This window comes from Mustela erminea, chromosome 9 (genome assembly GCF_009829155.1).
Source record: "Mustela erminea isolate mMusErm1 chromosome 9, mMusErm1.Pri, whole genome shotgun sequence".
NCBI classification, from domain to species: domain Eukaryota; kingdom Metazoa; phylum Chordata; class Mammalia; order Carnivora; family Mustelidae; genus Mustela; species Mustela erminea.
In genome coordinates this window covers 63,683,384-63,711,073 of record NC_045622.1, presented here as the reverse complement: position 1 = coordinate 63,711,073, position 27,690 = coordinate 63,683,384, and the positions used below count along the sequence as shown (strand labels likewise).

General features: G+C 48.2%; 1 protein-coding gene across 7 annotated transcripts in view; it reads left to right on the top strand.

The window, feature by feature from the left end:
* Positions 1–27,690, top strand: part of TRIM66 (tripartite motif containing 66) — a 60,089-nt gene that overhangs the window by 24,565 nt on the left and 7,834 nt on the right. For all 7 annotated transcript variants that reach the window (XM_032357978.1, XM_032357977.1, XM_032357975.1 and 4 more), the window contains 15 exons: positions 84–187; positions 1,670–1,817; positions 2,668–2,800; positions 3,106–3,222; positions 4,643–4,757; positions 5,329–5,475; positions 7,587–7,704; positions 9,096–9,997; positions 11,397–11,558; positions 22,922–23,443; positions 23,605–23,797; positions 25,827–25,887; positions 26,295–26,469; positions 26,718–27,007; positions 27,488–27,614. In XM_032357978.1, the coding sequence (XP_032213869.1) occupies positions 84–187; positions 1,670–1,817; positions 2,668–2,800; positions 3,106–3,222; positions 4,643–4,757; positions 5,329–5,475; positions 7,587–7,704; positions 9,096–9,997; positions 11,397–11,558; positions 22,922–23,443; positions 23,605–23,797; positions 25,827–25,887; positions 26,295–26,469; positions 26,718–27,007; positions 27,488–27,614 (3,314 nt within the window). The remainder of the gene's footprint in view (positions 1–83; positions 188–1,669; positions 1,818–2,667; positions 2,801–3,105; positions 3,223–4,642; positions 4,758–5,328; positions 5,476–7,586; positions 7,705–9,095; positions 9,998–11,396; positions 11,559–22,921; positions 23,444–23,604; positions 23,798–25,826; positions 25,888–26,294; positions 26,470–26,717; positions 27,008–27,487; positions 27,615–27,690) is intronic.

Below are 27,690 nucleotides of genomic sequence, written 5' to 3'. Positions count from 1 at the left end.
TTGTATATTTAAAAACCTTGTGTCTAGGCCTTATGTATAATCTGCCATGTTGCCCTGACTCTGCTTTTTTGCTCCCCTCCCAGAGCTCATCTCCTGTCCTGGGTGTAAGCGAGTATACCTTACCAGGGATGTAACTGAACATTTTTTCCTGCAGTGCGTTTCTACTGGGCAATCCAAGATGGCCAGGGTAAGTTAGGACGAGTAAAGAAACAGCTGATCCTTTTCAGAAATCTTTGGGACCCTGTTCTTAAATTCACCGGTTCACCCATCACTTCATCTGACTTGTTACTACTCCATCAATTTGCCTAATCATCCATCCATCCATCCATCCATCCATCCATCCACCCAGCCTTCTCCCCTCCTCTCTCCTCCCCTTTCTTCCCCTCCCCTCTCCCTTCCTTCCTTCTTTTTATCCAAAGAGTATCAAAGTACTTGAATTGGGGAAAGTAAAATGGGGGTATTTTTCTCTCTTATATCTCTTACTGGAAAACACTTGTACTAAGCTTTTATCCCGCCCTCCTCCCCAAGCTGAAACTTATATACCAGCTTGAACGAAATGGGTTCATCAATCTTGCCCATATTTAGCAGCTAATACCTTTTTCCTGAGTTTCTGAAATTTCACATCACTTACTAACTAGCACCTCCTGTTCCTCCCTCCTCTGGGGTACCCTTGCCACTGCATTTGATCCATTTGCCCAATCTACTTACTTGATCCTGTATCTAATTTTTATTAAATGTCTGGTATGTGTTGGGCCTTGTGCTGGGAGCTAGGGACACAGATACCCATGTTCTTTGCTTTCAAGAAATTCATAGTTTAATTAGTAAAACTTGTATTTCTCTTCTTTTTTCCCCCCAATGTGGGTTTGTCAGATGCCAGTAAGAGGACACTGTGAGAATCCACACCATTCTGATGGCCTGTGTTATTCAGGCCCAGACAGGCCAATTTTTTCCAAATCTCCTTTTTCCTCATGTTTTTACAATTAGCCCTGCAAGATGTTTGCTGACCGAATGAATGAACGTCTGGACTAGGAGAAGACCAGGTTCTCTTGGGCCCAGCAAGCCCCAGTTGTGGAGGCATGACTCTGAGAGTTGGTCTGTACTTGTTCTTTCTTGGTCATATATGATCATCTCTCTCTGTACTTCCACAGCTCTGACGCTCCCTTTTTGCAGGCACACGGGATTTTCTGTTTTGCCTGTGCGCTCCCATTTCAATCCCTCATCTGCCTGGCAGACTTTTACTTGTCATTCCCTATCCAATCAGAAGTCACCTCCTCATGAAATAGTTCCTGGCATATCCTAGGCTGAGCCCCTGGGAAACCCCACTTTGCTTCCTTAGAACTTGATGTGGCCTTTTATCACAGCATCGCCCACTGATGCTGCCAGTCCACCACCCCATGAAGGCTGTGCATGCCTGGGGAGCCTCCCTCTGCCTTACTTACTCGAGTGTCCTCATCTGCAGCATGGGACTTGGGGGAATAGCTCCCGAGGCCACTCTTGTTTTAGCCACAGAGGATGCTTTGCTTCACAAGCCACCTTGTGGCCCTCCCCAGAGGTTCTCCAGAATTGACTGCCCTCCAGGGAACAGCCCTCCAAGCTCCCAGCCCCTCCCAGAGGGCGCCCCACCCCCGGAGAAGGATGGGTCCGTAACTGCAGACCTCTGTGCTTGCAGAACTGCTCCGAGTGCAAGGAGAAGAGGGCAGCGCACATCCTGTGCACCTACTGCAACCGCTGGCTGTGCAGCTCGTGCACCGAGGAGCACCGGCACGGCCCTGCGCCTGGGGGCCCACTCTTTCCCCGGGCCCACAAGGGACCACCAGGTACCTCTCCCTGCAGTCCTCACCGGTTCACGCGCCCCGAAGCAGTGGCTCTTTCTTACCTTGCTTCCCTGCTGAGGGTGAGGGTAGGGGTGGCCTCCATACTTTTCCCAGAGGACACGACAAGTTCATGCTAGGCTCTCCCTTGTTGGGGAGACAGGGCAGGGAGGGGTGAGTATGAGCCAGAGGTGTAGAGAATAGTCATGAATTATCATGGGAGCTAGCTGAGTTCCCTACTTTCACCTTCATTTAGAGCAGTCATGCCTCACTTCTGTTTAGTGATTTGTCTAATTAAACAGCCAGGATCAGGGCTTATCCATTCATCCATCCAGTGCTGCTTGTTTTAAGTGACAGTCTCCTTGACCATCTTTGTCCAAGATCCTTGAACTGTGGGAGGGGTTTTACCTTTGTGACACCCACAGGAACCAGAGTTAATGATCCATGTGATCTGGCCTGGAACCCCTCCTTCCACTCCCCTGCGCCCCCCCCCCCCCCCCCCCCCCCCCCGCATCCTGGTAAGTGAAGAGGTTTAGGTTGAATTTTAGAGGATTCATTACTCTGCAGGAGATCTGTTGCTGCAGCAGCAAGCATCTTCCTCAGCAGCGGGCAGGCAGTGAGGGGTCTGGGGCTGGGCCGTGTGTGATTCCTTCACAGCTGGGCAAGTCCCACCAGGCTTTGCTCACATTCTTCCTTGTGCTCCGAAAACCTCACTGGCCCAGAGAGAGGCCTCTCTTCCTTCTCTCCAAGTTCTTGGTCTCCCCTGTGTTCATTGAGGGCTGAGGGCTGCTCAGTGAAGCTTACCTGAGAGTCTTCCTAAGCAAGAGAAGCCCACTTTCTCTCTCTTCTCTGGCAGGAGTGAGTGGCGGTTCTGGGGACTTCGCTTTGTACTGTCCTCTACACACACAGGAAGTGCTCAAGCTATTCTGTGAGACCTGCGATGTGCTCACGTGCCATAGCTGCCTCATGGTGGATCACAAAGAACACAGGTGCGGCTGGCCGGCTGCCCCGAGGCGGCTCCGGAGGGCTCTGGACTCCACTTTGCTAGTGCTGGGCTCCCAGTGTGTCAAAATGTTCTCCCTGCCTGTGCTAATCTGGGGCCCTGAGACTGGAGTTTTTGTCTCTGCTCCCGCAGTGGGCCTTCTCTGGGAAAGGCCTGAAGGGCCAAGACTCAGCACTTTCTCTAGATATGATCCTAGCTTCTGTGGGCCAGGCTGAGACAATACATAGTGGGGGTTCTTGCTTGGCTGGCATGCTCAGCTCTCCTCAGCTTTTTCTTTGCCTCCTTCTTTAGGTGTAGACATCTGGAAGAAGTTTTGCAAAACCAGAGGATGCTTCTAGAAAGTGTGACCACACAGGTGGCTCATAAGAAATCCAGTCTACAGACATCTGCAAAACAAATTGAGGACAGGTAACACATACTAACCCCTTGCCAATGCTGGAAATGCTTTGTTTCCTGACATCCTGGATCCCGATACCAGGTTATCAGATGTTGTATTTAGGAAGAATGCAAGGGGTTAAGCAGATGTGGGCATAAGTCCCAGTAGACATATGTCCTGAAACTTAGAGGTCTTGGGGCCACTGAAAGGGCTTTGGGTCATCACTTAGTAGACAGAACCAAGCTAGATCAGAGTGAGCAGTGTGAGTTTGGGCCTAAGCACATGCCTTCTGAATGTGGCCATGACATAGCCAGGGGTAGGTGCTCAAGAAGGAGGGCATAGAGCAGATTCTGGGTTTATCATGAAGATGTAGTAAATCAGTGGCAATTTGCCCCTTATCCACCCTATCCGAGTGTCTTTTGTATAAATCTACAAGTGATATGGGGCCATTGATATTTAATGTGGGAAGAGGAATTAGTAAGAGCTCATCATGTAACAGGCACTAGGTTGGGCATCTACATGCATGATTTTGTATAATTCTTATAATTTTTTGAGTTGGATTATCTCCATCGTTTTGATGAGGAAACTGAGGTTCAGAAAGGAACACAGCTAGTCAGTGACTCAACTGGATTTGAAAGCAGATCTGTGTGATCAAAGCCCATGTTCTTTTAAAAAAAAAACTTTACTGATATAATTTATATACTTTATCATTGCCCTTTAAAATTTTTTTTAAGATTTTATTTATTTATTTGATGGGCAGAGATCACAAGTAGGCGGAGAGGCAGGCAGAGAGAGAGGAGGAAGCAGGCTCCCTGATGAGCAGAGAGCCCGATGTGGGGCTCGATCCCAGGACCCTGGGATCATGACCTGAGCCGAAGGCAGAGGCTTTAACCCACTGAGCCACCCAGGTGCCCCTGCCCTTTTAAATTTTACAATGTGGTGGTTTTCAATGTATTCACAGAGTTGTATAAATCAGTATTACTGTTTACTTTTAGAATACTTTATCACTCCCAAAAGACACCTGATACACATTAGTAGTCATTCCCCATTCCCCACAATGTCCCCAGCCCTTTGCAACCCCTAGTCTGTTTTCTGTCTCTGCCCATGCTCTTTTTACTGCATGGCATTGTTCAGTGACATAACTCACTCTCTCTGTGCTGCCTCCAGTGCTGTGTAATCGGTGAGCTACTGGGTTGACCTGAGTGTGGACCTGAGACTTACCAGAGAAAACCTGGTCGAGCTTTGGGCCCTTGGCCCACTTAGATCCAGTGTGCTGCGTAGTACCAAGGTTAGGGTGGTGAAGGAAGGTTATCCTTTCTTTATATTTGATGTCTGCTGGGCTCTGATTTTCACAGGCAGCCTCTAAGATATTGGCTGTTATGTTTGCTGTCTCTAGTCCCTCGTAGGCCCGGAGGGAGGAGCTCACCATGCTTTGTCATGTTCTGTTTATAGGATTTTTGAGGTGAAGCATCAGCACAGAAAGGTGGAAAACCAGATCAAAATGGCCAAGATGGTTCTGATGAATGAGCTGAACAAACAGGCCAACGGACTCATAGAGGAGTTGGAGGTATATGAGGACAGATGGGTCGCATGGATGGGTCAGTGTTCTCCCTAGGTCAAAAACCAGGCACATATCAAACTAATCCCCGGGGTTAGAGCTGCCTGAGCTGGAATTCAAATGTGCAATTTGCACAGCTCTCTACTGTTCCCTATATCTTAAAATGTCCAGTCTCATTTGGGGACCATGGCTCATTAAGGGCTAGAAAGTCAGTTCAGACTCCCATCAGTGCTATGGCTATAAGGCAACTGCCTTCCTGGGCTCTGCAGACTTAGAGCCTCAGAAAAGACAGCCACAGAACAAGTCATGCCCGAGAGATATAGACATTTGTTCCCGCCCTCCTTCATTTATCACACATTCCCTACTGGCACTATACAATTCACCCACCTTCCTCCCTCCTCTCCCGTGTCCTTCTGCTGCCCATGGCAGCACTCTGTCCCACTGTCATCCCCTTGGGGACACAGTCTCATCTGACTCCCATCAGGTTTCCCACCAAGACATGAGCCACTAAACTCCCCAAACAGGTAGACCAAAGTCCAAGAATAGGATGAGGGACTCTGTCTTCTCTGTCCATACCCAGGGCATTACTAATGAGAGAAAGCGGAAGCTGGAACAGCAGTTACAGAACATCATGGTCCTCAACCGTCAGTTTGAGCATGTGCAGAATTTCATCAACTGGGCTGTCTGCAGCAAAACCAGTGTCCCTTTCCTATTCAGCAAAGAGCTGGTAAGAGCTCCAACTCAGTAATCACTGCTTTGGGGTTAGTAAGTGAAAAGTATCTTTTACCAAACTCCACAGTGCCAAGGACAGGTGCTGAAAGAGTCCTGCTTTCAAGTCAGGTGGGAAATTTTGTAGTTGTGTTAGGTGTTGGATTTAGGCATGAGCCTGGACACTAGCAGTGTTCTTTCCAGACATCCCAGGGACAGTTATTTGTGTTCAGATGGGGGCTTGTATTTGAAGGAGGCATTGAGGATGATGTTGAGGTGTTGGGTTTGTGAGGGTGGTGAAGACCAGGAGGAGTGAGAATTTTGAAATATGTTGGTGGGGTGTATATTGGGTTAGGTTGGATCTAAAGTGCCTGCAGGGCATCTCAAAGGAGATGTCCCAAATCCGTTTCAATCGATGGGTCTGGAAGTCAGAGGGAAAGTCGGGGTTGGGGATAGAGATTTGGCAGTCACTGGGGAATTGGTGGTGCACTTTGGAAGAGTGTGTGAAGGAAGAAGAAGTTAAGACATCTGGAGCCGAGGGGAATACTAGCATCCTCAGCACAGATGGAGAGAGAAGAAGAGTGAAGGATGATGAGAAGCAACAGTCAGAGATGGATTACGGGAAAAGTAGGAGGGGGCGGTGCACAGAAATTAACAGAATTTCAGATTTCAAGCGGTCAATGTTATCGTTGCTACCTAGGTAAAAGAGGATGAATAGTGAAGAGAAGCCTTGAGATCTGGGAATCAGGAGGTCCCAAGTGATCTTTTCAAAGAAATTTCAGCAAAGCAGGAGGGTGAACAGCTAGTATGGGGGGACTGAGGGGAGGAGAGGAGGAAGTAGAAACAGAAGTAAAAAGCAGGGAAATAAGGTAGCTTGAGAAGGGACAGAGTTGGGAGATTGATTTTAAGTACGGAAGACATTTGCGCGAGTGTATTTGGGAGAAGAGGTTGATGATGAAAGAGATGTGTGGTGGGGTGAGCATACTGAGAAGGCAGAGGGAGCCAGTTGACCCTAAACATAAAAGGCGAGGAGGGGAGGATGGGAAGGTCTCCATATAATGTTTGGAGGTAGGCAGGGTACCAGTTTGGGGGCAGTTTGTCTTTTGTGTCTCTTGTGCTTTCTGAGGTAGGAGGTGATGAGAGGGTTAGGCACGGGGTAAGTGAGGCGAGAAGTGAGGAATTTGGTCACTGAGGACAGTGGAAGAGGAAGCCAATAAGAAAAGTAGTGATAAGAGAAAGGACAAGAGGGTGCCCCCGAGGTTGGTGGTCATTGAAGTGACCCCAGATAACATGGCTTTGGGATGGCTGTATTGACCTAAAGTTAATGGACGGTGATGCGGAGGAAATTAGACCCTAGTGATACTGTGACTGCAAATGATGGGAAGCTGAGCTGGCCCTAGGGACTAATGGAGCGGGGCTTGGGAAATTCAGGGAGGCTAGAGAGCGTGCTCAGAAAAAGCGAGAGCTAGTTAGAACAGGGGTCAGGCATTGCAGATGGAGGTCTCTAGATGAAGCACAGCTCTGGGTACAGTGCCCAAACGGAAAAGAGACGTGAAGGTGATTGACACTAAAAAGATGGAGAAAGAAGAGGCCAAGACGGTGACCAGGACATCAGTTAACTAGATGATAGCAGGGTGAGTTGGGACACTTGCCAAAGTCCTAGATGCATGGGAGAGTTCATGATAGGAGACGGATGCAAGGGATGAGGGAAGAGGAGGGCAGTTGATGAGGATGGGGGTTTTACATGTGGACAAAAGAATAGCAGTGGGGAGCTCAGAGAATGTCTGCCCCTATAGGCTTTCGCATTGAGGTTATGCAAGAATGAACAGAACTCTTCAGAGGGCTGCCAGGCAGGTGATCCTGAGGGAGAATTACCAACAGTTTAAGGCCTGAAAGAGAGAAGACTATAGGGAATCCAGAACCCTGGATAACCTGGATAAGATGAGGGGGGAGGACACAAGGGCAGGGGAAGGGATGGGAAGATACCAGTGCAAGGAAATGAGCATATAGGGGACCTGAGGCTAAAGACCCATGGCTCCAAGCCCTTCAACCTGTCCAAAGAGTGAGGGAGAGGGAGTTGTCATTCAGGTGCAAGACGCCCACAGAAATGACCTTTGGTGCTGTTGTCAGATTGTGTTTCAGATGCAACGATTGCTAGAGACAAACTGTAACACAGATCCGGGCTCCCCTTGGAGTATCAGATTCACCTGGGAGCCTAACTTCTGGACCAAGCAGCTGGCTTCCCTTGGTGAGCCGGAGCCCATCCTGTGGGCTTTTACATAATTGCTAAAAATGAGGAGAGCACATCTGCTTAGCTTACTGGGTAGGTCAGTGTAAGCCCAAGAGAAAGGACTCCCAGAGACTGCCAGTGGTCCTGGAGTCACTCAAGAGACCCTTGTGTGGGTGTGGGGAGGAGGGTTGGGGGGAGGGGACAACTTCAATTGCAGTGCCAACACAGACTTTTGTAACAGGACCATTTGAAATCTGAGCTTTCCATTCTGCATGAATGCCCTATTACCTTGGTTTCATTGCTGGAGAGGAGACAAGCCAGTGGCCCTGCTCTCCAGAATGCTGTGTGGCAGTGCAGGTGAATGTGTGTCTCTGTGGTCCTGCAGGGGGTATTAGTGTGTGTGTAGGCACAAAATGGGTATTAGCATCAGAGAGAGGGGTACAGAAGGGGAAGGAGGGACAGTGTCACCCCCACTGCCCCTTGGAGTTGAGATGTAAGCAGATAATTTTTGAGTTCCCTCCTGCAGTGATTTCCTGGCATTTAGTCTTAGGCAGAGTACAACTGAAGCCTGATGGTCTGATGTAGGTTTGTTATGCTAATGGCCACCTGCTGTCTTTGTTCTTGAACTTGACAGAGTGAAGAATAAAATTTAGGTTTATTTATTTATTTATTTTTGCTTCCCTCTCCCCTTTGAATTAATTCAACAGACCTTTGGTGGGCCCCTGCTGTGGGTCAGCACCCCATGCTGGGCACTGAGGGACCAAAGGTGACTAGAACACACCTCTGGCCCTCAAGTTTCTGAGTCTTCCCCCAAGTAAGCATCATTGAAGCAATGAGCGGAAGAAGCCGTGAGACTGAGCTGGAGATAGATGCTGTCTGCTCATGCGCCAGGGCTTAGAGACCTCTGGACGATGCTGGCACTTGCTGCTGACATGATGTTGGGGTTCCCCGACTCCTTCCATCCTTCTTACCCAAAACACAACCCCCCAGACTTATATTTGGAGACTTGGTCATTTGTCCCATAGTCAGTTCCCCTTTGCAATTTTCCAGCCTGCTCCCTCCCCACCCCCAATTTGATTTTTTTTCTTTTGTCTGAGTCTGTGTTCAAAAGGAGTGAGTGCTGTTTGAAGGAACCCATAGTTTTTCTAGTGGGATAAAAACAGAGTGAGACTGAGTATCTGGAAAAAGCTGAGCTAATTTCTCAAACACCACTGGCTGCCACAGGTCTGCATTGGTTCTATTGCTGGCAGCATTCTAGGCTGAGCCTTGGAGATCAGGGTTGAATTTGCTTATCTCTGTGCCTGGTATAGGTTTATCAAATAATGTCCTTTGGTCCCAGGAGGTGGAAGTGGCAAGCAGGGAATAGTTGCAGGTTACCTTTGGAAACACTCTCTGTTCTGAATTTCCAGGCTGTATAACTACTGAAGGTGGACAGCTGTCCCGGGCAGATACTCCTGCTTATGGAGGCTTGCAGGGACCGTCATCCTTTTATCAAAGCCACCAGTCCCCAGTGGCTCAGCAAGAGACTCTCAGCCACCCCTCACACAAGTTCCAGTCTCCAGCCCTGTGTTCCTCCTCTGTGTGCTGCTCCCACTGCTCCCCAGCCTCGCCCTCCCTCAAAGGCCAGGTCCCCCCACCCAGCATACACACAGCCCACAGCTTTAGGCAGCCCTCTGAGATGGCATCCCAACAACTGGGGTCTCTGCAGTGCTCTACCCTGCTGCCCAGGGAGAAGGAGCTGGCTTGCCATCCTCAGCCCCCAAAGCTGATGCAGCCCTGGCTGGAAACCCAGCCCCCTGTGGAGCAGGAGAACACATCCCAGCGGCTGGCACCACAGCTGACTTCCCAGCCAGTATGCATCGTGCCCCCGCAGGACGTTCAGCAAGGAGCCCATGCCCAGCCTACCTTGCAGACCCCCTCTATCCAAGTCCAGTTCGGCCACCACCAGAAGTTGAAGCTCAGCCACTTTCAGCAGCAGCCGCCTCAGCAGCTGCCCCCTCTGCCCCCTCCACCGCCTCCACCCCAGCAGCCGCCGCCTCCCATACCTCCGTCCCAGCATCTGACCTCTAGTCAGCATGGGAGCCCTCCTGGGCCTGCCTGTTCCCAGAATGTGGATATAATGCACCACAAATTTGAGCTGGAGGAGATGCAGAAGGACCTGGAGCTTCTCCTTCAGGCTCAACAGCCCAGCCTACAACTAAACCAGACCAAATCTCCTCAGCATCTTCAACAAACCATTGTGGGGCAAATCAACTACATTGTGAGGCAGCCAGCGCCTGTCCAGTCCCAGAGCCAAGAGGATGCTGTGCAGGTGAGCCTCAGGGTGGCTGGGGAGGGGTTGGCAGGGGAGACACACATTCTCCCTGTCCTGGGATTACTCGGTAAACACAGCCTCCGCAGTCACTGGGTTGCAAGGGAACACAGTTTCTTCATCTGTGGGTGTCCTTGAACTCAGCGCTCACATTTCAAGTCCTTCCTGGACTCCACTGCCCATCTCAGGAGAGCTCCCCTAAATACAGTAGTCCTGACAGAGATCTGGGCTCAGTACTCTCCAGAGTGGCCTGGCTTAGCCCTGCCCTCCTAGATGACACTAGGGACCTTGTCCATCAATAGAACCTTCCGAGCTGTGCCACACTCCTGCCACTGCCAGCACAGAAGGGAGGGTATCTCTTGTCTTTGTAACCTCTCACTTCCGTTGCTGGGAACTTATGAATCTCAGATGGAAGGGGAGACCTTAAGGAGTGGAGAGCAGGTATGCAGTAATGCTAGTGGGCAGCATCTTTATTACACCACACAGCTGTAGACTTCAAATTTGTTTCAAACTTTCTAAGCTAGGTATGTTTTATATATAATCTATCATTTATTCTATCAACAGTGTTAGGTAGGCATTGCCAATCATTTTTTATAGGCGCAGAGGTGGGGGTTGGAGAGGGCAAGCACTTTGCCTAGATATCCTAAACACTGAGCGACAGAGCCAAGACTTGGGTCCTGGTCTGCTGACTGTAATTCCGCAGGAGAGGCCTTGTTCTCTCCCCTGGGGTGTTGGGTGAGGGGTGATGAGTGCTGCTCCTCTCTTCTCTCAGCTAAGAGCCAATTCAGGAGGTACAGGTCGTACCTCTGGGATCTTTGCTGGTTTCCACATCTTCATCCGTAACTCGTGCTTTTCTTTTCTTCCAGACTTTCCTATTCTCGCCTCTTCTCCCTGTCCTTTCTCACTTCCCCCTGTGGTGTCTCCTTCAAATGTGTAATCACATTTATATCTTCAAAGCGGCTCTAGGGACTTTTACTTTATTAGAAAATATAAGGCTTCACATTTATGCTTTAGCACCGACAATGTCAGATCATCTTCAGATGTCTCCCTCTGAGGCTCAGTTCCTTTGAGGAGATAGGGAATCATCCTGAGGATGGCAGAGAAAGGTCTAGGGTTCATTGAGGACCACAGGCAAAATGTAAGTCAGATGTGTTAGGATCACTATGGTGAATACAAGAGTTTGACCAGAATTCTCATTTTGGCTTCTATCCTAAGACTGTCATATTTGGATGTAGTCTCATGAAAAGTTTAGATAAGAGGATCTTTCTTTCTGAAAAATTTCCAGCAGTTCACAATGCGTAGTTGGTGACAATGGACAATGCAGGGTGGGTGTCAAGCCTTTGTCGCCGCTGCTGTTCTTTGCAGGAAAACCCACCCAAGTTCTTATTTTCTCCTTCAGGCTTCAGATGAGCCTTCAGCGTCTGAAGGTCCAAAGCCAGCTCTCCCTCTTGACAAGAATACTGCTGCTAACTTGCCCCAGGCTCCTGGGGAGGAAACCTCTCCCGGTGTCCCTCCACTGGACGGCACCATCCAGCACTCCTCTCCAAATGTGGTGAGAAAGGTACTAATGGAGCCTGCTTTCCCTGACCACATGGGACCCCCTGCCAGCCAAGACCCCAAGGACCTGGATGAGGATGACTGGGTGGGGGGAGGCGTGTCCCTGTTCCATCCCTGGATATTACACAGCCCTGACTCATGCCTTCTGTCCTAATGAGTCAGCAACATAGGTCCTCCTTCATGCTCATTTCCACTCCCACACGCACACTTGAAATGAGACCAATTGGGCTTCGTTTAGAGTATAAGGGGGAAGGAAAAGGGAAAGAAAGCCAATTTATGACACACTTACACTGGGCTTGGAATGGTGCATGGGCCTTCACGGTTCTGTGAAGTGATCGTCTCCATTTTCTAGCTGAGGTAACTGAGATTCAGGGCCCTATAGCTAGTAGATGAAAGGGCTGAGGTCTATTTAAAATGAGGTTTGTCAGAATCCAAAGACTGAACTGTTTTTTTCTCTGCAACAAAAATGGGGAAAATATTTTATGTGGCTGCATGACCCAAAGTTGATGGGCTTTAGAATTGGAATCAGTGGAGTTTGTCGGGGTGGGGGGTAGGGGAGTGATCTGCAGCGATGCCTGCAGTCCTCAGTCCTCAGTCCTCAGGTGACTGAGCCGCTAGGGCACTGAGAGCTCTTGAAGATAAGCAACTGGAGCCCTTCCTGTCTGCTGACTTCCCTGCTTGCTACAGGGCATCATTTACTCTGGCAACTACCCAGAGCCCCACAACTCATCAGCTGTCCTCCCCATACCCCTGCCCTTCGCCCTCACCCCTGCCATACTCCTAGCTAGAACCTCACTTGGCCCTTCCCGTCTCCCCTGTTCCTGTTCCACTACCCTTTTGCCTTCTCTGGTCTGGTTCCCTCGGCCCCCCTGCACTTCCAGTCAGCCGTGTGCTTGAAGCCGTGTCGGGTGTTGGGTACCCCCAGCCTGTGCACTCAGCCCTGCACAAGGCTCTGGCTCTGCAGCCCCAGTTCTGCAGCTGTTCTGCGTTCCTGCCTCTCACCATATTTCCCCCAGCACCATCGCCACGTACATCTTAGTCTATCCCAGTGATATGTGAGAAGAGACTGCAGAAAAGTAAAAGATGCAAAGATGAAATGGTAACTTGGAAATCCCTGGTGGCTCTTGAAGTCTGGCTAGGCCTCTAGTATTACTGGGTTTTGGTCTGTGCTGGGCCTGGCCTGCCCTGTTAAAACAGTTTGGCCTAGAGGCCATAGAGATGCTATAAATGGACTCTTTGTGGCTCTCAGGGGTTTAACTTTTTATACTTGGGCCACTTACCTATCCATCTGTCCAGTTATTTATTCACTCAATGTTCAAAAAATATAGATCTGTCTCCTACTATGTGTCAGATGTTTTGCTAGGTGTCAGGCACATATCGGTGAATGAGAGTCTCACATTGGAGCTTACAGTCTAGCGGGAGAGACAGATGGTTAAATGAGCAGCAACAATAAATGTGATAAAGTGCTGGGATAGCCACTGGGGTAGAGAGAAGGAGTGTGTAACATTGGAAAAACTATTCACAGAGAACTTCCTAGGGGACATGATTTTAAGCTGAGATTTGAAGAAGTCAGGCTAGTGAAGGGAGATGAAGGAGAGGGCTGGACTAAATAATCAGAGGGAACGGCCAGTAGGAGGGTCCAGAAGTGAGAGAAAGCCTGGGGTACGTCAGGGGGTTTCAGAGTGCTTGGCTTGGTGGGAACATGAGGTGGACTGGGGAATGGGAATGGAAGCAGACTGCTTGGAAGGCCCTGTAAATTGTGCTCAAAGTTTAGCATTTAGTCTTGGGAGTTGTGTTGTGAGGAGTGAAGGAAGGATTTCTTAGCAAGGAGGGACATGGTTTGAATTAAATTTTAGAAAGGTCACTTTAGCTATAGGAAGGGAGACCAAAATAGTACAGAGGAGAACAAGGAGAGATTGAATGGAACCAGCAACAATGGGTATAAGGAGGAAGCGTGGACTTCAAGAGATCAGATCACAGGAGCTTTTGGACTTGGAGTCTGATTGGTGATGGAAAGTGATGGAGAGAAGGTCCTTTGGCTTGACATCCAGGTTTGTCTTGCCCACTGGGTTGCCGTTCACTGAGGTGGGAGCATGGGAAGAAGAGCCTATTTTGGGGGAGGAAAAAGGTAAATTTGAATTGTTGGCATTCTCCTGTGGAAGCTATATAAGAAGATGCCCAGAAGTTAGCTAGCTCTAGATGTCAGTAGTTCAGAAGGAAATATGGGGATTGGCAGTGCTCAGGGGTTAGGAGAAGCCATGTACAAATTGCTGCTGCTTTAATGGGGCCTGCTTCTGTTTCTATAGACAGTAAGGAGGGGAGCGTGTGCAAACATGAAGTCTTTGTGCTCGTGTGGGTGGCCCACAGGGCTCTCTGAGCATCAAGGGGATGCTGCCCTACTGTGTGGCTCTGGGTTGGCAGTGGGGTTCGTAAGGTCCTAGGAACTCTAAAGTCCTCATTTGGAGCTATCTCTGGCCCTTATTAACCTGGGCTCAGGGAGAGGTTCAGAGGAGTATGTGGCCTGGCCCTTTCCTGATAATTTTGTAGGCTTCTTCATGGCTTTGACTCCCCACCCCCACCAACCACAAAAAGAACCTCAGTGTTGCCATCCTGGCTTAGAGGAGTCTTTGGGTCTACTTGACTGAGAGAGTTACTGGTTAGACACAAAGCTACCAAAATAAGAAAAAGGACTTTCTTTTTTGAGGGAATTCATTGCCTTGAAGCTGGGATTGGGTATGGCGGAGGGTGAGATGGTTGAGAACATGGAATAACATTTTGAGTATCTTATCATTGAATGATAATACTTTGTATAGCATTTTTCTACCTGTTCCCTTAGGTTTTTACATGGAGTATTTCATTTTATCTCTTTGTTTATCCTAGAAGTACTATGAGGAAGCCACTTTCATATTCCCCTTTGAAAGATGTGGAAACTGAGACACAGAGAGGTTAAGTGACCCACCTAAGAGCTATACAGCAGAGCATTGAAAAGTTAGGACCAGAGCACAGGTTCCTGACCCCAGCCGTGCTCAGGGGCTAGGTTAGATCGCCTCTCCTTGGGCACTGCAGTAGAAGAGTCAGGACTCCATCTGGCCTCTCATTTGCTGGATTTTCCTCTTTACACTCATTGGGAGTAGCCTAGGCCCTGCTGGGGAGAGGTCTTAGGACCCAGCTTCGTCTGGTTATCTGGTCAAGGTGTGTTAGCCTCCAGCCTGCTCCTAAGCCCGGGATGGCCTGCAAGTACCAGGAAAGTCAGAGGTCTATGTGAAGGCCACAGAACGGAGGAAGCCGGGGCAGCCAGCGCCCCTCTGAGTATTCTGCAGGGACTTGGTCTGAGCTGCCGACTGACATTCCATCACCACGGGGAGGACTTCGGTGACAGCACAGCAGCTGCGCACACGCTCTCTCAAGTTGGTGCTAACTGAACTGCTGGTGAAAGCATTGCTGCCAAAAAGTGAGATAGGCAAATTTTTGAAGGATTTTCTAGTGGCTTGAGCTCTGCTCTCTCAGAGGCAGCGACGCCTACTACCTTCCCTGTATCTAGCAGGGTGTTCTGGAATGAATTTTGACATCTCTCTGGCCCTCGCAGTTGCCTCATCTTGGTTTAGCCACTCTGAAGAGACCATGGTTACAGCATGATGACAGAACTCCTTACATCCTGAGTAAACCCGGAAGGCATTTTGACGGCTTCATTTGTACTTTTGAACGAGTCAACTGATGAGAAACACACACACTGTCTTCCTCAGAGCTCTTGTGGAGTCAACGATGTAGGCATCACAGAGAGCCTATCCAAGCCCAATTCAGCTGCAGGAGGACCTCTCTTCTGCTTACATGTGGTCCACATCCTCTGCAGGAGGCTGAGAGACCACCAGGATCCTGCTGATGGCTTCAGAGGAATCTGAGATTTATTTTTAGCAAACGATGCCTAAGCAGGAGGCTTTCCTGTGGTCTGCATTAGTAAGAGTGACGCAGAAGAGCGAGGGATGATGACTCACACGAGCATTCACTTCATTACCAAAGCACTCTGATGCCTGAGCTCACAATCTGATTCCTACAACTCAGATCTACATTAGCATGTGGAGGAGGAAATTAAAGCCCAGTGACGGGAAGTATCTTCTTAAACTCATTCTCTAAATCCTGGGTTTCATAAGGAAATACAGGGTGTCCTGCCTTCATGGTCTCCACATTCACGTCTGTGGGCCGGATCATGGCTTCTCAACTCCAGCAATGGTCTTTTCTTTAAAGCTCGGCCTCAACAGCAGAACTTGGTCAGAACCTTCCCAGGGCCTCAGGAGGCTTTCTTAGGGCACAGCCCAGGTTCTGGTCAGCAGTTAGCAATTGCAGAACTGTACAGAGATCTGCTCTATGCTGCTCAGAAGCTAAGCCAAGCATTCCTCAGGTCTGGCTGCCTGAATTTCACAGCCTCTAGGAAGGCTCTTTCCTCAGTTCTAGCTCTATTTCGTTCACAGACCAAATCTAAGATCCTTGTCTAAGTCTCCTGGTCCATGAGAAAACAGGTTCTTGTTTCTGGGCCCTGAATTTCCTTACACTGGACTGGCCAAAATATCTCTGGGCAAATTCTCCTAGTCTCCAAGGCTTGGGTTTTGGGGGTTCCACTCATTCTGGCTTTTACTTCAGGTTTACTAGAATCCACTTATTCTTTTTCTCTTCCTTCCCCCTTAGACTCTGGAGTCCTCTTTGCTTTTCCTGTCCTTCCTGAATCATCAGGGCGCAGGGCACTCTTCAGCTCGTCTCTCTCCACCACCCATTAATGTTTTCCCATTTGACTCTGGTCAGTTAATATATGTTACCATATCCACAGGAGTAGCCTTAATTTGCACAAGAGCTTTTCATGGAGTTGGGGGAGCACTCACTGTTATTAAAGGGCAACAACTTATGAAACCACTTGCTAGGAAAGTTAGTTCCTTCCTCAGATGTCTGACTCAGTTGTTTGAAAATCTACTAATGTTCAACTAGTCTACCTCATGTGAAGCTGTCAAAACACTCAAATATTCCAAGATTTAATTCATAAATCTGTTTATCTCAATCCTTGTCTCCTTATCTGTTTCCTTCAGCCAAAGTGAAGGCCTTTAGTGTGTTTCCAAGATAGTTTCCAAGTCATTGCCCCTTCTCCTGTGTATGTTTACAGGGTGGTCAGTCTTTAACAATTCTGATGATTGGGACAAAACCCTAAAACCAGAAGTGAGCAGGTGAAGCTTCGGAGCAGCAATGAGAACAGAGGTCATACACCCACACATCCTATTCGGTGTGAGATCACAAGTCCCTGCTCAGGTATCTAGACAGAGGTCTTGACTGCAAGCTTAGTTATATGGTTTCCTCTAGAATTTTTCATTTTCCTGCATTAGTGCAGTAATCAGGGTAGTAGCAAGGAGTTGGGATTTCTGTAATGGCAGCTAACGACAAGGGAGAAGACAGGAAACATCACCTGGGAAAGTGCCACACTGGGAGGTCATTTGGCGAAGGGACAGGCTCAGTCCTACAGGCCTTAAAGCATCACTGAACTGCAGCCTACTCCAGCAATAGAAGTCCATCCAAGTTCCTTTATGTCACTAAGAATGGTGTAATGAGGCTCCATGTACTTTGTTTATTATGACAAGGTGGTGTGTAAAGTTTTAGAAGTACTCCTATTCAAGATATTTTAAAGCCAATTGCATTTGTTACTGAAAGAGGTATGTTTCAGATACTTGGAAAATTAATTTCTATGGAACACCACCCTATTTGTGCTACTCTATCCCCAGCAATATTATCTTGCTGTAAGAACCTGGAACTTATATTAAACTCAGGGCATGTGCATTAAGTGTCTGTTTATTGACTTCTCTATCATGTCTTACTAGACTACTAGCTTTCTGGCTGATGGCACAAAATCAAAACCAGCCAGAAGATTTTTAAACCTTCCTAGTCTTGGGCCTATATACGCTTGGGAAATCTGTGAGTGATGACTCTGTGTCTCAGTTTCCTTTTCTGTTGAATGAAGGAACCATGCTTTCTCTGAATTTCGATAATACCGTGTGCCAGTCATTGCAATAATGTAAGCACATTGAACTCCAGAACAAGATCTGAATGGTGAGGATGGGGGGAGGGGAGCACCAGGTGGAAGAGCAGAGGTCAAACAGGAGACAGGCTAGGTGGGTGAAGAACTGCATAGGTGACTAGTAAAAGAGCCTGAAGGTCAGACAGTTCAGGGAGGTCATAGGTCAGGCACGTTGTGAAGGCCGGTGGTTCAGACAGGTACATTCTATAGGTTTCAGGTGGGGTAATTTAGACAGGTCACAGGTCAGGCAGGTGGCAAACAGATCAAGGAAGAAAAATAAGAGAGGAAAGTAACAGAGATAGGATCATGCAAGTATGGGAGAAGGAGAGAAAATTAGGAGCAAGAGATGAGATGCTAGGTAAGAGGCTCAGGGCAGTCTCCCCTTGTACCCCAGTGCCTGAGCTGATTATCAGAGTCAATGTTTTTGGCATTTTTGACTTCTCTTTCTGTCCTGAACTAGAAAATAGTTTATTTTCACTTGCAAACCTCAAAATACGTATTTTTACCTCATGAAATCTGTAGGTTTTGTATGTGAAGAAGGCAAGGTATCCGTTATGTAGCTGACAACTTGGGAAGCAGTTGCTCTATACAGACCTTACAGCTGGCCATATAATTTTGCCTCCTCACATTGCACCTCTGAAGGATCCTGGGTGCTAGAGAGGGCAGGCAGCATCATCTCCATGGAGGGATGAGCTTCTCCTGGGTGTGCGACACCAAATGTCAAGTGCAGCCACGTGCCCAAGCCTGGCATGCTCTCAAGAAGCCCCATCCTTCCTTCCAGACCATGGAGGCCCAGCCTCCTTTCCTAGCCCTGAAATTTGGCCCTCTCCTTCTCCCTACTCACCTAGTAACACTGACAGCAGGGTAGGATGGAGGTTCTCAATCCTCTCTTTGTTCCTGCACAAGAAATATTTCCGTGTGCGTGTGTATGTGTGTATTTTAAGATTTTATTTATTTGTCAGAAAGAGATAACATGCATAAGTGGGCAGAGTGGCAGGCAGAGGCAGAGAGAGAAGCAGGCTCTCCACTGAGCAAGGAGCTCGATGCGGGACTCGATCCCAGGACCCTAGGATTGTGACCTGAGCCAAAGGCATTAACCCACTGAGCCACTCAGGAATCCCTTGTTTTTATATTTTGTACCTCTTCACTCCAGAGAGCCAAATGAAATATCAACAATACCACCACAGTATACCTGTGTTCCTGAAATACCACTGTATTTGCGTATCCTGTAGAAATGGGGTGGGGCTGGCTTCCTTCTTGCACTTCCTCTGAGATCCTTCTCAGACTTCTCACGTGGATGTTTCTCAGGTTCTTTTTACCACTACCAGAGCTTCCCCCCACTTCCTGATGGCCTTGGTCTCCTTGAGGTTGGCTGTGGGTGTGGACATGAAGAAGACTAGTTTTCAGTATCTTAGGACATGTTATTGACCCGGTGCTATGTGCTGACTGCTATAGGAGCAGGTTCAGCAGGCCCAGCTCAAAATAAACTCTGATAGAATTTCCATAGTTCTTCCACGGCTCAGTCTGCATACCCTCCTCTATCATTACATTAAGTCACACTTCATGATATGCAATAAGTAATCAGGAAAAGAAGTTGATATCCTACAAAAGCATCCTGCCTCTAATCTGCAGATAGAGGTGGAGATAGCTTACCTCTAATCTGGGGAGTTTTTGTCCTTGGGAATTTCATGTTGTGCCTATTTTGTGACATACAGCACCTGACTGTTTTTACTTGGGATTGCCACTGGCAGTTATTTGGTGCCCTTCATGCTTGGCACCAAGGATCTCATAGGGCCATCTGTGTCTTTGGCAGATGAAATGACCACCAGAGCTGCAGAAGATATACATGTCAAATGGGGAAAGGGTGAAAGAAACCAACTCAAAGGATTAGACTGTCATTTATTACAGAAGGGATTGCAACCATCACTGGGCATTCTTGTCCTTAGATAAGGAAAGATAGAATCTTAAAATGCTGTGGTGTGTAACCAGGACAGCGGGGATGCCAAGGGGAGGCAGGTTACAGCATGTTTGAGATAGCTCTTCCATACTTAATCTACCCAGTTTGTTTTGCGTTTCTCCCCAGACCACCTTCTCCTCAGTACTTATCTTGGGACTTAGACTGTAGAGCAAATTGGAGCCTTTTTATTGAACACTATTGAACTACCAAGGAACATACAAAAAACAAACTCTGGGGAGACAAAGGGCATTTATATTTAGCTCGTCTGCTTTTTAAAATTGAGAATTAAGAATAGAACATAAAAGCTTTACCAAAGCAGTGAAATAACAAGGGGGAAAGCATTGGGAGAGAAGAGAAAGAGGTGATAAGAAAACGAAAAACAGGAGAGGAAGAGAGAGACGGTTGAAGAAAGCAGGCAAAGTAAGGACAGTGGCTGAAGCAGAGTGTGGGAGAGGGGAAGCTGAGTTCCCACAGAGAAGGACCAAACCAGACAGGCCATGGTCAAGAGTGTGGCTTCAGCACCGAAGATCTGGATTCTAAATCTGTAAAAATCCCACATCACATGTCATGCTTATTTGTTGAAACATTGAAAGGATTGCCCCAAGATCAGAAATAAGACTAGGATGGCTATTCTCACTAGCTTCATCTGACCTGGTCCTCCTGTACTTAGCTGGCAGAGTAAGGCTGGAAAAACAAATGCAGGAAAAGGAAGGAGTAAAACTTAACTAATCACAGATGACAAGATTTGTGTGCACAGAAATTCCCCAGGTGACTTCAGCAAGGTCTCTGGGTACAAGGTCAACCTATAAAAGTCAATTGCATTTCTATGTATGAGCACAAATAAAGGGAAAATGGAGATTTACAAAGTGATGTGTTCAACTGCATAAAACATTTCAGATGCCTTGCCGAGCCTCGTTTTTCTCAAGTATATAGGGCCGCAAGAACAACACTAACAGTCACAATACGAGGGGCAGCAGCGGCAGTAGCTGGGGGTCTCAGAGTACCTGCCATGTGGCGGACAGTGTTCTAACCCTTTACCTGGATTTGTTCTTGTCACCTGCACAACCACCCTTTAACATTTGTGATGAGGATTTAGTGAGGAAATGTATGTAAGATACTTAACAAATTTCCTCACATGTAATAAATGATCAATGTTAGCTATATACAGACAATCCTGATTTTAGAGAGACACATAGATCCAGCTGTTAATAGAGCGGAGCTGCTATTTATTTGGTTCAAGATTTGTAGAATATACAGTCATACATTGTTGTTGTTTTTTTAAAAAAATTTTAAATAGCTCATGAATTCATTTATTCAGTCAGGTCTAGAAGCTGCTCCTGGGTCTAGAAATACAGTGGGTAAGCAAAATAGATAAAATCTATGCCCTAATGGAGTTTACGGTTTACGGGGGGGAAATAGAGATTCATCATATAGTCTCACAACTAGAAGAATATGACCCCACCCCTCAAAAAAAAAAAAAAAAAAAAAGGAGTTACAAGAATGTAAAAAGGAGGAATGAGGTCCGGGCCATAGAATGCAAAGAGGCTTTGATTAAAAAAAAAAAAAAAAAAAAGGAAAAGGAAAAAAAAATCACAGGTGAGCTGAGTTTAGAAGGACAAGCGGTATGGGGGCAGGGATAGGAGAATGTTCCATGGAGAGGAAGAGGTTTGTTTGAAGGGGATGAAGGTTGTAGGTGAAAAGAGAACTTTGCATGTTTCAGGGATTGAAAAAAATCTCTGAGTGGCTAGAGCTCAGAGAATGGGAGGGTTGTTATGTGAACTGTGGCTAGAGTAGGACAGGGGATGGGCAGTCATTTTCACAGCTGTCCTAAGAACAGTGCAGTGTACTGTGGGGCTTCATGCAAAGGAATGATGTGGTCAGATTTGTGTTTTGAAAATATTTCTCCAATGAGGAGACTACTGCTATCGTCTGGGAAAATACGGGAGTGTAACCCAGACTAGGACATCAGCAATAGAGAGGAATTAGTGGGAAGATATGTGGCTTGTTTAAGGGATAGAATTGATGAGGTTTGGAATTAGCTTGGGTGAGGGAGGGGGGATGGCCCACTGATGCTTCCCCTCCTAGCATCTGACTTGAAGAACTGGGTGACTAGGAGGGGCATTCACTGACGTAAGGACAGCCTTTCTTCACTGTTAAATAGGTTTGCTAATTTTGTAGTGAAACTTGAAATGATATTTGAAGTGTTTACTTTCCTGTGGAAATTTGAATATCTTACTCATGGGGAAAGGCTGAAGACACTGATTTTGGAAGCTGAGAGATATTTACTCTTTGTTTCCCCTTTGACTTTCAAAAGATGCCAAGTTGTTCTATCTTTAGTCTAAAAAGAAAAAAAGGCAGGGATATCAAACTTCTAAATTCCTAAATGTTACATTTAGAACTAGTCTCTCACCATCCTTTCTCCATCATATGTGTTTCTCCAATCTGTGAAATGGAATGCATCCAGTGCAGAAATCTATGTCTTTAACTTCACTTTATGAACCTTTAGGTCTCTTCTTCCTGCAACACCAAGTAGTTAGACAGGAGAAAACAATTCTTGGGGTTCGGAAGTTACAGCCTCATCCAGTGATTGTCCATACTCAGTCATATTAAGACCTAGCTGCTCTGATGTTCTCTGCTTCTGGCTTGGAAGGTCCTGGACAGATAGAGTTGGGCTAGGAAAGACTTTCCCATCTCTTGGTCAAAGCTTTCCCTTAATGCTAGTGGTTCTGGAGTTGATCTGAGCAAGCCCATGAAAAGGGCCTAGAGTTGGCTCAGGTTCCCCAGGACTGATTGGGTGCCCCTAGACCTTGGCATTATCTCAGAGAAGGCCTGAGGCAGATCAGAGTTTGAGCCTTCTGGACTTCTTTCCATTTATATGTAGCAGAAACTAGCCCACAGGAATGCCAGCAGGGATGAGAAGGCACTAGTGGTTTAGTCAGTGGGAAATGTGAAGTTGAAGGGCAGTCCCACAGTCTGATCCTATGCCCAAGTACTGGATGGAGGTGAAGAGTGTGGATTGATGGTAGCTCCGTGTGTGTGTGTGTGTGTGTGTGTGTGTGTACCACCCTCATGGCAGGTTGTAGGTGATCTCTGTCATTCTCCCACACTGTTTCATCACTGTTTCACAAACACACACGCACACCAGTGTCCTCAGTCTGTGCCGCCCTCTCTGTCAGAGCCTAGCAGCCTCCTTGGCGTAGGGCACTGGGAATAGGACTTCATGTGTTGTCTGAGTTCCCAGCTACTAGACTCTGAGGCTGGAGTGAAATCTGAGCATGGGAGCTCTCTTGGGCTGCATTTCTCCTCCCCTCCCCTCCTCCCCTGCTAATGGCCTGACTCTGCGCTGTCTTCGTTCCCGCAGCACTCCACTTCGGTGAGCATCATGGGCTTCTCCAACACAGTGGAGATGGAGCTGTCATCTACCAGGCTGGCAAGGACCCTAGAGCCACAGATACAGAGTGTGAGCAGCCTGACTGCTGCCCCTTCCCACATGGTCCCAAGCCTGCTGAGCAGCACACCCACAACTGTGTCCGGCCTGATGAGTGGTCAAAACCAGGCTATGCCCAGCCTGACCGTCAGTCATCTGCAGACTGTACCCAACCTTGTGCGCAGCACGCCCCAGTCTATGCCTGGTCTGATGAATGAGTCCTCCCAGGCCATCACAAGCCTAGCAAGTGATCACTCGCAGGCCAGGCCCAACCCAATGTCTGGTACCACCCAGACTATGCCAAGTCTGGCAACTTGTCCTCTGCAGAGCATGCCTCCAGCTTCTGACATGCAACCAGAAACCGGATCCAGCTGCAGTCCTGGCTCTGGCCGAACTGGAGGGAGCCTGTGCCCTGCAGATGGGGCTGACCCCTCCCTTGGGAATGCCCTGTGTAAGGTAAATCCTGGGGAAAATGACATAAAACTTCTTCTGCTCATCATTGAGCAGCAGGGTGGCCCCTGAAAGGCTTATCCTGACATTAGCTTAATAGCTCTATGACTACTAACGGTAAAACCATCTGATTTCTTTGATTCTTTTTGGCCTTTCACTTTTGAAAGATGGAGAATGAGGATTCTACTCGCTTCACTGACTCTCTGGGACAAGACACCACAACCCCGGGTCTGGAGGTTTCCAAGGATTTGGCTGTGCCTTCAGAACTGGAGGAGCCAATTAACCTCTCTGTGAAGAAACCTCCACTGGTCCCAGCAGTCAATACATCCATGGCTCTGCAGCAATACCGGAACCCAAAAGGTGAGGTGCAAGTCAGTAAGCAGCCTGTCACTCGTGCTGGCCACTTCCGGTCAGATACAGGTCAGGAGACAGGCCTGAGGCAGGAGGGAGCAGCGTTTCTCTCTCAGGCTCATTTCACTTCCCTCCAACACGGACTTACTGGGACCTGTTCTGTTTCCCTCATTGTGGCCAGGACTTAGCCTCCTGTAACATTTCCGTGCAAAAAGTTCTGGAGGCGGAGGAGAGGCAGGGGAAACAGGAAGAACTCATCCCAGAGGGGCTAGCCTTAGCAAAATATTTTAGGGAAAAGAGCATATCTGACTTTGGAGTCAGGTATAGCTAACTTAGAAAACTTTTTACCTTTCTTCTTTTATTCTTTGTTCTGTTCTTTTTACCTTTGACCTTTCTGAGCTGGTTTCTTTCTCTGTAAATGGGGCTAATCATAGCTACTACATAGACTACTGGGACCAATAACTACAGTGAGATCATTTGATGACTTCTCTGTAGTAACAAGAATTGGCCATGCTTTGCCTCACACCTGGCAGTCCTATGGATTTGTGTTGTACTCTAGAGTAAACGGAATTTGGACCAGTGCAGACTCCCTCTGATTCTCTTCTTAGCTACCTACATACCTTCTCAAATGGGGCTTCCTTTTTTCTGTCATAAGCCAGGGCTAGCTGGGAAGTTTGAAAGCAACCACGGAGTGACTGTTTGGGACTTTTTCTCTTTAATGTATGATAAGTGTTTAGTCTGTAATGATCACTCAATTTCTGATACATTGAATAAATGAAAATGAAATAATTTTTCCCCTTGTTTTTTTCACACTGACTGAAAGACCAACTTATTGGTTCTTGTTAGCTGCATAATAATGGGACCCTGAATTTTAAGCAGTTTAATTTTTTGGACCCTGGTTGCCCATGGAAAGTGCCTGGCGCCGAGTGTGCTCAGTAAATGCCAGTTTCCTTCTCCCTCCCCACAGCACCTCCTGCCCGTCTACACAGGCTCTACTGCACTACTCGGGGTAGGGCTGCAGGGAGCCTTTTGCCTATGGAGTATGAACTAGACTCTCAGGTAGTACTAAAATCCAAGCACTTGGGTGGAAAGGCAGAGGCTGGACAGAAGGACTCCTCAGAGCACGTAACACTAGTATATGGAGCACAAGAGATTTCTGAACTCACTTGGAAGGGGAGAAGCTGGCCCCTCAGCACCTGACCCAACACTCACCCCTAGATAGCCTCTGAATGTAATGTTTGTTTTTTTAAATTTATTTTTAACTTTTTTAATTTTTAATTTTTAAAGTTTTATTTAAGTAATCGCTACATCTGACATGGGACTCAAACTCACAACCCCAAGATCAAGAGTTGCGTGCTCTTCTGACTGAGCCAGCCAGGCACCCCATATCTGTTTGTCTTTTTATTTATTATTTATTTATTTATAAAGATTTTATTTATTCCCATTTGAGAGAGAGAAGGAACACAAGTAAGAGGTAGGGAGAGGAAGAAGCAGGCTCCCCACTGAGCATGGAGCCCAACATGGGGCTCGATCCCAGGACCTAAAGATCATGACCTGAGCCAAAGGCAGAACCTTAACCATCTGAGCTTCCCAGGGACCCCTCTGTTTGTCTTTTTAAATATTTTATCTATTTATTAGAGAGAGAGAGAGAGAAAGTGCGCACGCACACACATGTGAGGGGAAGGGCAGAGGAGAGGGTAATAGTCCCAAGCAGACTCTGCACTGAGCGTGGAGCCTGATGTGGGCCTCGATCCTAGGACATTGAGATCATGATCTGAGCCAAAACCGAGAGTTGATGCTTAACCGGCTGAGCCACGCAGATGCCCCTGTTTATCTTTTTAAAAGAAGGTGGCCTTCTTTCTCTCTGAGGAAGGAGAGCCATGGTAGGATTGCCACCATTATGAATGATTACAGTGTGGGTAATGATTGCGTGACAGGTGTGTGGCCAACGGGATGCGTAGTACATATGAGTGGAAGGTATGGGTTATAGGGCATGTTATCAGAAATGTACATCACAGGCATTTGTCTTTTGTCTTAGAGCATGAGCATTTTGAACAAGGAGCCGTGGAGACGGATGCAATGGAGAATCAGAGTATCAGGTAACAGGCTTTTGGCCCAACCTCCCTCTCTCACCCTCCAACCTCATGTCCTGGGAGGTTGGCACAGGAAGCCAGCATCCTTGATGACTAACTAGAAGCAGAACTTTACCTGTAACCATCTTCTTCAACTCCCAGACCCTCGAGTAGAATCATGTGGTTGGGAGCCTAGGATCTTGTGGGAGGGAATCCTGACTCCTGCAGCAGGAGGCATGTGCTTCCTCTTTAGGAATTCCCTTTCTTTGAGCAGAGGCCCCCCCGCCCCCCGGGGCAGGAAGGCGACATGTAGGCCTGCACAGGGTGGGACTGGGATCTGGGGCAGCAGCATGTGGGATCGTGGATGAGCTGACTTAGAAGCTGGGGTCAGAGGAGGCTCCTCCCGAGACCCAGGGGTATCTCTCTTGCCACAGGCCCTTCCACAGCGAGCCCAAGATTCCCTACGTGCGGCTGGAGCGGCTCAAGATCTGTGCTGCCTCCTCGGGAGAGATGCCAGTGTTCAAGTTGAAGCCCCAAAAGAATGAGCAGGATGGGAGCTTCCTGCTGATCATCGAGTGTGGCACTGAGTCCTCCAGCATGTCCATTAAGGTACTGCTCTGCTCTGTCTTGTCCTTGAACTTGGCTCACCCTGGGAGCCTCTCTTTTCTCTCTGTTTCTGTCAGAATTCTGGCTCTGTTGCTGACGCTGACCCGGTGCAGATTTACCCCTGGCTGTGAGGGGGTTGTCCCAGCATTCCTGGGGCTCAGCTGGCCTGGGGGCCTGGTCAGTCCATCCTCTCCCTTCCTCCACAGCTTGTTGGTGCTATGCTCTGACTATTGACACCCTTCTTCTCCAAGGTCAGCCAGAACAACATGCCTGATGCCATCCAGGCCCCAAGTCTGGGGGGAAGAAAGGTCACTGTCACTTCTCTGGCTGGGCAGCAGACACCAGAGGCGGAGGGTGTATCTCCTGAGGAGCAAAGACTCATTCCTCGGACCCCTGGAGCCAAGAAGGGGCCCCCAGTACCCATGGAGAACGAGGACTTCTGCGCCGTGTGCCTCAACGGAGGGGAGTTGCTGTGCTGTGACCGCTGCCCCAAAGTGTTCCACCTCTCCTGCCACCTGCCGGCCTTGCTTGGCTTCCCAGGGTAAGCCATGCAGGTCCTAGCAGGGTACTTTTCTGAGAGGCCTCTCCCAGGCCCACACAGCTCCCTGGGCTGGGCTTCTTCCCTGTCTAGGCCCCTGTGAACTACAGGTCTGTGAGTTAGCAGCCCTGCTGCTGTGTCTTGTGTGCACGGACAGGCAGATGTTTGAGATTGAATTGGTTTCCTTTCTTCCTCTCTTCCCAGCTTCCTCCTACACACACAGATTTGTCCCCATACTCCTGTTGCAGCCCCTTGCTGAGTCCTTTGTTTTTCTGGATTCACTCCATCCCGAGTTACTGAATTTCTTTCAAGCTGGTGGTTAGGAAGCTATTCCTTACAGGGAGGACTAGGTACTGAGTCTCCCAAAATATTGCACCCCACCCCACCCCCCCTACCTGCCCTGGGTATCTTGGAACAGAGGGATAGGGGAGGTGGCTCTGGGCCATGTGCTGAGGCCTCACTGGGCCTCACCTGCCTCTGCAGGGGAGACTGGGTGTGTACCTTGTGCCGCAGCCTGACCCAGCCAGAGATGGAGTATGACTGTGAGAATGCCCGCTATTACCAACCTGGAACGCGGGCCACTCCTGGCCTGAGCGTCTATGACCAAAAGGTAGGGAGGGGTCTCTGGCAACAAGGTTCCCTGCCTGGGGCAGCCCCCTTGTGCCAGGGGCTGAGACTTTTCTGAG